Consider the following 11,771-nt stretch of genomic DNA (forward strand, 5'->3'; position numbering starts at 1 on the left):
CGCATCGCGTGCAAAAAATTCTTATATATATATATGATGAAGGTTGAGGAAAATACTCTCTCAAATATTTGCACTCAAACTCTCAAGATTAAAATCTGAAATCTTCATCACTACACATCTTTCATAAACTTGTTTCCCTTTGATAGTGTTCATAGTAAGCGTGACCACTATTGATCTTATTTCTATCTCGAAGGTGAATTTGGTTTAACCCATGCTTTACGAATAGGGTCGGAATATTACTTTCGAAAAAGTGCATCACGTCTAGAAAATTGTGCTCATCTTGTGACTCTTGATCTTTTTGTAATTTCCCTATCACTAATTACAAGGAAACTGTAAATTTTATAATAGAGTTATCAAATAGCTTATGTCGTGTCTATTTCGTGTTCGTGTAATTTACTAATCGTGTAAAGAAGTTTGACACTATTCCAACTTATTTACCTAACACATATTAATAGTGTCGAAACCCATTATACCAACTGGTCTCGTTTGATTGAACGATTACCCATTTCTACTCATTAAACCTATTTATTTAAAACCCTTGAAAAAAAATAACGATAAATTGATTTGTTATGTCGGCTATTTAACGATCTGTATTTGTTTAGATAATAACTTGTTAGTATATGTTTCACTTAAACGTGTAACCTGTTTATATAAATGTTGCACGAAAATATATTGGGAGAAAGTGGGAAACATTGATATATCATATGGCAATGGTAATGACGGCAATGTGCGAGGTAAGCATACTTGTGAAGCTGTTGTTATAACTAATATGCAGTTATGCACCCGATATTTGTTACGTGGAAAAAAAAAGTTGTTATATCCAATAAAATCTTAATAAAATAGGAGGTAAAGACCCACCTCAAATTATCTAAAGTGTAAAAAGTTTTAGAGGTAACTTGAAATAAACGGCCCCACTCAACACCCCAAAGGGCATATTAATGCGGTTTGTAGAAAAGGCTTCTCTCAAATTATTGTCTTTCGGAGGCAGCCCATCAAACTCAATCGCGTCCCATTAGAGACGTGTGCCTCTGAGCCCAATCACAGGAGCACCAAGCGTTACGGCGCTGAAGTAACCCATGCCATACTCCCAGGAAAAGCTCGAACGACCTTACCCAGTGTCATAAGGCCCAAATCAAATGTGATTGTTTTTATCAATGCTGCTAATATTTTGGATTTTTCAGCAGCTTCAAAGTTCATATAGTTGGCTATTTCTCGCAAGAATTACATCAACAAAACTGGACTTGTATAAAAAGAAATCTGGATCAATGATTACATTCTAATATGTAAACAAAATTTACGCTTTCCTTTTCGGCATTAAGAATTTACACTTCATCCATATGGGTAAATTGACGAAAAAGACACTCCAAATCTCCACTCAATATCAGCTAGTGTCCGCGCTTCTAATTTTGTTCTATGTACCAGATCAAACCAAGTTCCAGGCTTCCAGCCAACACTAATATGCATATACATTCCCGAAGAAAATAAATTGAACATGTAAAAAAAATCCCAGGTTCTGACTTCGGAAACCAAGTAGCTCAAACTTTCATCCACTCCCAGCCTTCGGAATCTGAAATAAAGAGCACGATTTAAATGGAAGGCGATAAAACATATAACTTGAAACCACACATGAAAATTATTAGAGAAGGGGAAGTCTATACACATGAGGCATTTCGAGCTGGTGTCGGTTGACAAGCAACTTTAAACCCTATGTAGTATTCCAGGTATTGGTATATGAACTATCAACTATGCAAAACGATCATCAAACAGGCAATAAGGTTATTCAAAGATTTGAGAGCAGAGGACAATCGAGAATAAGGTTTTGGATGCACAAAAGTAAGGTGACTCCTGTTACAAAATAGAGGAGCACAAAAAAATCGAGCAAGAGCCTTAAAATAAAATGGTTCAGGCATACAAAAGAGAAAGGTCTGCATCTGTAAGAGATCATCATCACAATTTCAATAGCACCATTACAGAAGAAGGTGAACACAGCTTTAAGAGCAGAGCACATCTCTAAATTTGGATTATCATTCAGCAAAATTAACACATGTATAAAAACATATCTGCAACATCAACATGTAATGGCAGATACATCATGGTATGTATTAGTCTCCAAAAAATTACAAATCATCTCTCTTTGACCATCACCAAAGTGCTAATTGTCTACTTGTCACCATTGATACACAAGACACGTTCAGTAAGATGATAAAGTTTGCAAGTTTTCACATACCATTAAGATCTTCAGAAAGAACTCCTGTTATAAGCTTTCCCCAAGGTTTTCGGACATATTTTTGAGTTAAAAACCCGAAATCATCACTGCAATGAAGAGAAGCTGATAAAAGGAGATATTCAAGCAGAGCCTTTCACCAAAATGCTCCAATCCTTCCTAATTGACGAAAGTTTTTCATTTGGTGCATACAACCTTCCCAATATTTGCCTTGCCTCAAATTGGAGAAGTATCAGAGTCGAAAGCAGTGAGCAACTGCAGACCATACTTCAAACACAAGCTTGTGTGGACCTGCATGACCACACCAGACAAGGAGAATTTGAGTTATACATGTGTAAAGGTAATCACTAAAAATTCTGGTTTCAAGACTTCAAGAGATAAGTCATTTAGTGAACAATTATCAAAGTGTTTCCATCTCAGAGTGGTTAATTCACGATAACATTTTACTTGCTCAGATTTGGTGCGAGAGTATCAAAATAAAGGATATTAGAAAGGGTATGCGTACAGGTTCAAATTCGTGCGGGAACGGAAGGTCGGAAAACGTCGAGATTTCAACATTTTAGGAAATGGATACGCGTATCCGTACACGAAACGTATCATATCAAGTATGGGTACATGTATGGGTACGTGACCTAGAAGAAATACCCGTGCCAGCCGCCTAGGACTCTATCTCGTGGAGCTTTGTCGAGAAGGTTTTATAGGCCTATGGTTTCCCTCTTGATTTTGCTCGTCTCATTATGAAATGTTTGGCTACTATTAGATATTATTGGAAACTAATACAGAATAATGGGGTCTTTTTCCTGGGAAGAAAAAGGCTTGGAAAGATTTTGAGTAGGGGTTTATAATATATGGTCGATATATTCTATTTCCATCAAGATCTAAAAGACTCAAACTAATTCAGTTGAGTTTTCTTGATGGCAAGGGGCGATGTGCAAGCCATGGATGTTGGTCTAAGTGTTTGTATGAAGTCCTGCATTACGTCTGGTTCATCAAAAACCCTGTTGGAATTATATAAATAAAATAGAGAAAGAAACAGACAGAGTTCAACCAGTCACATGTCTGTTTCTGCCAGGCGCCAGCGGCACTGGCCACATCAGCCACCAGGTCACCAACACATTTCACGCGGTCAGACCTGCCTGCAGCCCTTCACCCAGCGTCCCAGCCACTGCCCAATGCCTGACTGCACAACGAGGTTACGTCCTGCGTTGCTGCGAGGCCGAGGCACCAACCATGAGTCACCCACCACCAGGCACTAAGTCACTTTGCAGGAGGGAAGGAGAGCGAGAATCTGAGGATGGTGAGAAAAAGGGAAACAAGAGGTTGCTTAGGGCTTCACTACTTTTGTATTGGAATTTTCTTTCATTGCGTCTCACTTCAACAAGGTGCACCTAGGAGCACCAGGATCCCTATCACCTCGATTTGCCTTGAGCTTTTTATACATTGGTCAGTGTTCCAGTTCTCGACCCTGCGTCTCCTTCACTAAAATAGTAAAGAGCTCAAACTTATTTTGTTTGTATAAGTGGTACCACGTGCTACCCCTTGCAATAACATGGCCCAGCCACAGAATGTGGAGCAGGTTTTCATGAATACTTCCTCTAATTTTTATTAGTTGCAACGATTTGAATTTTACACTATTCACATACTAACTTCAACCGGGAAGATTTGGCTCATGTATCAAACAAATTTTTGACAAAAAATGTTGTTGGACTCACCTCAATCTATATTTAGAAAATATAATTTTTTCAAGGATTTTCACTGATATTTGGCTACAGATATTTATAGTCAAAGTTGTGTATCGGAAAGCGTGAAAGACACATCATTGCAAGTAACAAAAACTAGAGGAATGCAATGAACTGATATTTTGGGGAGAAGGTTAGGTCTTATCCTTTAGCTTGAGGAATAAGTTAGAAAGTCATTGAGAAAAGAGATTCTATAAATACAAAATATTAGGGAGACAGAAATCATGTTGAAAATTAATGAGAGTTCTGTTGAGATTTTAAGAGTTCATTGGCACTTGGGAGAGAATTAAGCCTCCGAAAGCTTGAACCTCATTTACAAATCCTGTGAATTCAATTTATTAATCAAATCATCTTCTTCTTCCCTGAATTCTGTCATTACTGTTGAATAACCTATGCCACTTCATCGCAGGGAAGTATTATATCAAGCATTATGTGAGATGTATGATTAGTGGTTGCAGGAATTTGAAGATGCTGTGTACTGTCATGATTTAGATTACTTTCGGTTTGTGTTGGTGGTTTCACAATTTCTATGTCCCTGATGATTTTAAATTTGAAAAATAAATAAATAAGAGTTATCTACCATACTCTGGAGAAAGGAAGATAAAAGTTCTTTACCATTTCCCAGAAAAGGAAGTTCACATAATCAAAACAAGAATGAAGGCCACCAAGAGCCTTGACTTGAAGCATCAGAGCTTAGTATGACATGAAGGAGCAGATTGACTAAGCCTTACAAAATCAGGTAGCACCACTGTACACCTACACGACATGCATACATACACATGAACATACACAAGGGCATGCGGAGACAAACACATACACCCATAAGCATACGTGTGCAGTTGAATTGTCTGTCTATTTTATCTTTGCTCCTACTGGAACAAGATCAAAGAAGCACGTTACATGTAGAGGTTACATTCAGTGCAACAAGATCAAGACATAATTCTTGACAGCAGAATGCAACTCACATTATGATAGCTTTCACGTGAAAATCAAAAAAGTAGACAACTTTTTAATATAAGGAAGAGACACAAAGAAAAAGTTAAAAGTAATAGCATCTAGAAAGAGGCTTCTGTAGTCAACAATCAACATATCAAACACACGAGCCATGAAGCTTCATGCTCTAAATCCACCATGAAACAGGAACTTAAAACTTGTATTGTATACCAGCTTCACACAAATAAGGCCAACCGATGACTTACCAGGTTTCATCTGCTTTTAGAAACACTACTAGGTACAGTTCAAGAGGTATGCCATAATATTAAACACTACTCCTAACCTAACTAAGGGTTTGTCCTATTCAACCTATATTTTCTGAACTTTTTTGAACTTCTCAATCAATCTGGACTTTTTTTAACACTTTTTAATTTTCCTTAATTTTTCTGAAGATAAGTTGAATAGAGCAGAACCCAACCAATCATTGGTCTGACTAATTATGGCCTTATGGGAGCCAAATACCAAGCAGCATAAACTTATTAGGAAGACAGGAAGGAAAAGAAACAATAGCAGCACTAGTCAAAGATATATAAGCAACAAATTGGGCTCCTCACCTGGTCACCAACATTGAAATGACATCCAGTCTCCCATGTTCAGACAACACATTCTACATTGCTGTCCAGTTGGTGATAGCATACTAGATCAGTATGATATTGATACCTATTATTAATGAAGTCAATATTAGCACAAGAAGAGTAGTTCTAAAACATGCCACATGCACACACACACTTATTTATCACTCAACCAAGATGCACGACAGAGCTAACATGAATATGATCTGTCGATTTCCAACCTTCTGCAACAATCAGATTGCTCTATGCCACAATCATTTCAACAATTTACAAATAGGCACAAAAGGTAGCATGACTTTGACTAACCTTTGATCAATGGTCACAGAGCTAACCCGTTAACTTAAGCTTCTGCATTTGAACTTCTTAGGCTGCTCAATGACTGATCTGTACTTTCTTAATTTTCAATATACCATGTTCCAACACTGACATGGTTACCTGATCAGGCTGTAATCCCTGTGAAGTCATTGCATCAACAAGGGTCACAGCTCTGTCCACATCATGTACTCTACAACACCCAGAAAGGAGAGCTGTGTATGTCACAGTGTCGGGTTGCAGACCATAATCCATCATTTCATGGAACAGCTTCATGGCATCCTCGATTTCATTCAACTTGCAGCTTTTGTCGATCAACACAGTATAACATACAACATCAGGCTTCAGCTGCATTTCTGACATCTCGCTCCTAATTCTTGATTCAATTTTTGCAACTTCCTTTCCTAGAGAAATTTTTCGACGAGGATGGGTCTTCTTTAAGCTTGTTTTGAAACAGCCATCAAGCAAAACTGTGAAAGTGATCACATCAGGCGTAGTACCTCTGCCCTTCATATCGTTTAAAAGCTCAATGGCCTTCAACATACAATTCGACTTGCAGTACCCATTTATCATTATTGTGTACATTATAGCATCAGGAATCAAGCCCCTTTTTATCCATTTGTCAAACACCCACCGAGCCTTCTCCAAATTTCCGGAATTGCACAAAGCTGCCATAAGCTTTGAGTGCATTATAATGCAAGGATCATCTTCTGAGCCCAGAAATTTTTCAACCAACACAAATGCACTCTCAACTTCACCATCCATGCATAGGCTAGTTAGCAACTTCATGCACGTCTTCTTATTTAGGAAGATTCTTTGCTTGTACAAGTGGGAGAAAAGACCAAAAGCCTCCCGTGTGCGTCCTGCCTCACAATACCCATGAATCATGGCGGAGAAATTATCTGGGTGCTTCTCCTCCAAACTATTCAGGAACATTTCAGCTTCTCTTACCTTCCCTCCTATACAGAGGCCTTTAATGATTTTATTCTGAGTAACAACATCAGGTGTCAAACCTTGGTCCTTCATGTAGTCAAGAAAGCGCAAAGCCTCTTTTGCACAGCCATTTCTAGCAAAACCACCTACGAGTATATTGCAAGCAGTAATATCAGGCTCAATACCCTTGGCTTTCATTTCTTCAAAAGCATTGCAGGCATCGAAAACTTTTCCCTCAAGACAGTATCCATTGATCAGAGTTGTGTAGTGAATCAGATCTGGGACCATGTTTATGTGTCGCATCTCTTCAAGCAACTCCAAAGCTTCTTCCACTCTGCCTGACTTACACAAAGCATTCACTGCGATGTTATAACAAATTTCGTCGAGAAAAACCCTAGCGTCTTTATATGCTTTGAATTGACTGAGAACCTCTGTAAAGTATCCCATCGAACACAGACATTGAAGAATGGAACTCACTATAACACAATTCATTTTCACACCTTTCAACAGCATTTCATTTTGAAAGAATAATGCTTTTCGAATATTTCCTTTCTTACAATATGCATGAATTAAAGCACCAAAGAAATAGGCACCTGGTGTCAGCCCTTGGTTCTCAATATCAAGCAAAACAGTCTCAGCTTCACTCAATTTATTCTCATTGCAGAAGCCCTGAACCACCATGTCATAAGCAATGTTATCGAAAGGAACAGCAGAACACCTCCAAGCTTTAAGTACTTCATATGCCACACCTGATTTTTGAAGTGAACAAAGTCCTTCAATTAATGTGCCATAAGAAAACTCATTAGGGTTTACGCCAGCATCCTCCATCTCCTTAAAGACATTAACTGCTTCCTCTAAATGACCCTTTTTACAAAATGCCTTAATCATAAGATTATAAGAAAAAACATCGGGGTTCAAACCCATCCTCTTTAATTGTTGGTATATAGCCTCAGCCATGTCCAACTTTCTCTGCTCAATCAAGCGGTTTATTAAATAATTGCACGTATATATACAAGGCATCAAACCCCGCCTTCGTGTTTGAAACAAAACATCAATAGACTCATCAAACATACCCAAACTAACATAAGCCTTCACAAAAGCATCAATTACTGTAACCAGTGAACTGGTTACTTCAACCTCAAGATTCTCCAAAAGAACTTCCAACAAATCCGAAATGTCAAAACCCAATTCTTCCTCATTTGATTTAATGACCTCCAACAATAAGTCTTGCAACAATCTAGAGGAACCCCAACTGCACAATATTCTAATAATTGACACATAAGTTTCGACATTGTGTCGAAATCCGCGTTTCTTAACATCATAAAAGAACGAAATTGCCTGTTTAGGCTCGCTTTTCAATCTTTTAAGAAATTCAATGACCCTATTAGTATCAAATTGATGCAAATGATCCTCTATATCACTACCAATACTATTCGGAGTCGAAATTGTTAGTTCATCAGAACTAGAATCAGAGAACGAAGAACTCAATTGGGCAGCTGCAAAAGTAGATTTTCGACGAATACTCAGAAATTTACTTCTCAAATTCTTACCAGAAACTGACCTTATGGCTGAAACCCACATGGAATATGATGCAAAATAGAACTTATTGGATCAATTGGAAGCCACATAAAATCAAAGATATCATCTTCAACACCTGAGACATTTATAACCAACATGGAAAAGCAAAGCAAATGTGAAACTAATGCACCAAAATAATGATGATGAAAAATCCATAACTTGAGAAAATCAAAGAAAAATATAACAGATGAGTTGAAATGGGGGAGAAAGATAAAATAAAACCTTGTTGAAGATGAAATGAGAGGAGTCGAAGAGATTCGGATATAGCGGCCGTTTGGGGTTTAAGACTTAAGAGAGGAGGAGGAAGAAAGCAGTGAAGGTCTGAATGATGGATGGACCGGTGGCGGTTTAGGGAAGAAGAGAAAGAGGGGTTTTGTTGGGGTTTTGAAAAACTCAAAAGACTCAAAGTGGCTAAATGTTTACTACCCTTGTTTGTCACTCCCTCCCTTTGTTAATACATTAAACATCTCCATAATAACCACCATATACTACCTCTGTTTTTATTTAGTTGCAACGTTTTGACTTTCACGCTTGCTAATGTACAATTTCAAATCGTTTTATCTCTAATTGTATGTAAGTAAAAATTATAAAAATTTGATATTATGAGAGCTTACATCGAAACGAATCAAACAAGACCCCCATGACTATATTTTGTTTAACATATAAATCAATAAATGTGGTCAAATAAGAGAACATGAATAGTGCAATTTGTCAAACGTTGCAACTAAAAAAGAACGGAGGTAGTATTTACCAACTTTATCTCATAAGTTTTGAGCGCTGATAAGCGCATACTCGATACATGTAAATACCGTGGCAAAGTTGTAAATAAATACAACTTTTTCATTTTTTTTTTGATTTTTTTTTTGGCTTTTTACTTACATACATTCATGATCTGATTCACATTATAGTTAATCTGATTTACATTGTAGTTGATCTGATTCATATAATAGTTGATCTGATTTCTCTCCTACATGATCAGAGTTGTCTAAATTGCCATTAAGTCAACTTTTTTTGTCTTTTTCAGGAAAAATTATTAACATACCCCGGTATGGACACTGTTGGCCCATACCGGGTATGCGCCCATAGTTTCTCGTTTCTCAAATGGGTAAAAAGAGATGTACTTATATTGAAAATACTTTGTCTACCCATCGGATAAACTACCCACCATAAATAAAAACTTCTTTAGTGTTATGGTAATGGAATCCAACTCAACATAATTATTACTTCCTCCGTTTCTAAATAAGTGCAACATAGAGAAGTGACACACAAACCAAGGCATATGGAGAGAGAAAGTTGGAGACCACACTTAATAAGAGATTAGGCAACTTAATTAAATAAAATATCTACACTATTAACTAACAACTTTATATCTCAAACACCTTCCACCTATCATCCACCACAACACCTCCACCACCGCTCACCACCACCACTATCGAAAAACTAAAAAAAAAAACACCACCACCAGAAAAACCGCCCTCCCCCAAATAGGGCCATCGGAAACCACATAAGATTTCTCCATCATTTCCACCGACATCCATAGTTTCTCCCCACCACCACCATCGCACCAGCACATCATCTCACAAACCCCACCACCGTTCAAAAATCGAAACCCTAACCCTTGTTTCACCAACACCACCGTCAGCATCTTTTTATCTCTTCCCATCACCACCATTACACCAACACACCAACCCTATCATCGTCTAGGAATCTGGTGCGTGGTGGTATCGAAACCTTAGATCTAAAACTAGTAGAGATGAAGAAAGGAGCGATGGACAAGGTGAGAGAAGGTGGGGAGGAGGAGTTATAGGAAACGAAGAAGGAGGTGAGAGAAGGGCCTAATGGTGTTAGGTCACATCTGGTAGCATGGTGGTGTAGAGGTGGTAGTGGTGGTATTGGGTCGCATTAGGTGGGTTGGTGGTGTCGAGGTGATAGTGGTGGCGTTGGGTCGCATCTGGTGTCGAGTTGGTGGCCGGTGGTGTCAGGTTAGTAGTGATTGTGGTGGTCTCATAGAGGAGAGAGAGGGGTGGTGGCTGAGATAAAGGGGTGGGTTGAGTTGAGGAGAGAGGGAGATGGGTGGTGGCTGAGAGAAAAAAGGGGTGGGTTTGGGTTGAGGGGAGGAGAGAGGGGTGGGTTAATGTTGTTTAGGTTGGTAGAGAGGTGGGTTAATTAAGTTGTTAGGGGAAATAAGTAATGGCAATTCTGTAAATAAAAGGGAAAAAACTTTCATTTTGAGCTATGTTGCACTTATTATGACATTTCCTTAAATGGAAAAGTTGCACTTATCTAGAAACGGAGGAAGTATATTTTTAATTTTCTATAAGTAGTGGGTCGTCTACTCGGTGGGTAAGTGTAGCAATATCAGTATAATCTATAAAGTAGTGCATTAGATACTTTTTTTGGGGCCCTCTTTTGGGAACCACATGGTAAGATGAATTTCCGCTGGGCTGCCCTCGCACAAGGTCACTCACCATAAGGTCCAACAAGCCCGCTAAAAGAGTACCTAAGGGTGTGGGTGGAAAATCCTCTCCCTATCCCGCTAAAAGAGTACCTAAGGGTGTGGGTGGAAGGAGAAAAATGAGTACAAATGCATGAAAATATGAAAACAAACTCGTGCATCGCATGGGTCCCAAAACCAGTGGATATGAATAATTAGAATGTGTCCAACGGTTGGACTCTCAAGGGTTCATGAGGAAAGAGAGTGTTAAGAAAAAATTAATCAATCAAGAGAGAGAAAAAAGGGAGGAGAGATGTGTTTGCCCAGTTTACCAACATGAATCGTTTACAAATTGTTTTTTCTGAAAAGTATGACTTGGGTGTGACAAGTGGCAAAGTTTTATTGGTTTATGGGAATTGTGTCCATCCATCTAATGGTTGGTAATTATATTGGTGAATGACTCAGATTAGAAGAAACTGCTCATGATTTTTTGACCCTTTTTTGTGAATAACGGTCATATTTAATAATTAAAAATTAAATTTTTAAAAGAAACTTTACGAACAACTCTATTTTTCTTTTCTCTATAAATAGAGCCCAATATTGAGGTATTTTCATACATTTTTCATACACCTCTTTTTCATTAAACATTTATTTAAGATATGGATCCAAAAAATGGGAGAAAAAAACCAACAAAAATCCAAAAACACTCCACAACCCCAAAATAATCCGAATTTGCAATATTTTTGTAATTCTCAAATTGATCTCAATAATTATGTTGAACCCAGTTCACAAAACTTTCCACAATATCCAAATTATAGAATGCAAAAAATAAGTTCTGCCACTCAGTATTCCCAACAATATCCCTCACAAAATATAAGTTTCTCTAATCCTAGTTCTTTCTCCCAATTTCCTCCATATTCACAACATAACTATGCTATCCCGAATCAAAATTTTCATATTTCTGAAGATAAAACAATATTCCCTAC

At 37.9% G+C, this 11,771-nt stretch overlaps 1 protein-coding gene across 2 annotated transcripts; it reads right to left on the reverse strand.

Annotated features, from left to right (window-relative positions):
- Positions 1-1,221: 1,221 nt before the first annotated feature.
- LOC104884239 (pentatricopeptide repeat-containing protein At2g26790, mitochondrial) lies at positions 1,222-8,790 on the reverse strand. Of its 2 annotated transcripts, XM_048634397.2 has the most exons (6): positions 8,574-8,790; positions 5,835-8,427; positions 5,511-5,616; positions 4,579-4,719; positions 2,228-2,515; positions 1,222-1,567 (listed from the first exon to the last, which is right to left on the reverse strand). In XM_048634397.2, the coding sequence occupies exon 2, from the start codon at positions 8,352-8,354 to the stop codon at positions 5,901-5,903; it is 2,454 nt and encodes an 817-aa protein (XP_048490354.1). In that variant the 5' UTR covers positions 8,355-8,427; positions 8,574-8,790; the 3' UTR covers positions 1,222-1,567; positions 2,228-2,515; positions 4,579-4,719; positions 5,511-5,616; positions 5,835-5,900. The 2 variants fall into 2 exon arrangements, with proteins under 2 accessions (XP_048490354.1, XP_010667159.1); XM_010668857.4 differs by lacking the exon at positions 4,579-4,719.
- Between the last annotated feature and the right edge of the window lie 2,981 nt (positions 8,791-11,771).

Source organism: Beta vulgaris, chromosome 8 (genome assembly GCF_026745355.1).
Source record: "Beta vulgaris subsp. vulgaris cultivar EL10 chromosome 8, EL10.2, whole genome shotgun sequence".
NCBI classification, from domain to species: Eukaryota; Viridiplantae; Streptophyta; class Magnoliopsida; order Caryophyllales; family Amaranthaceae; genus Beta; species Beta vulgaris.

Coding starts and splice junctions, on each gene's coding strand:
- LOC104884239 (XM_010668857.4), bottom strand. CDS start 8,354: ATGTGGGTTTCAGCCATAAGGTCAGTTTCTGGTAAGAATTTGAGAAGT.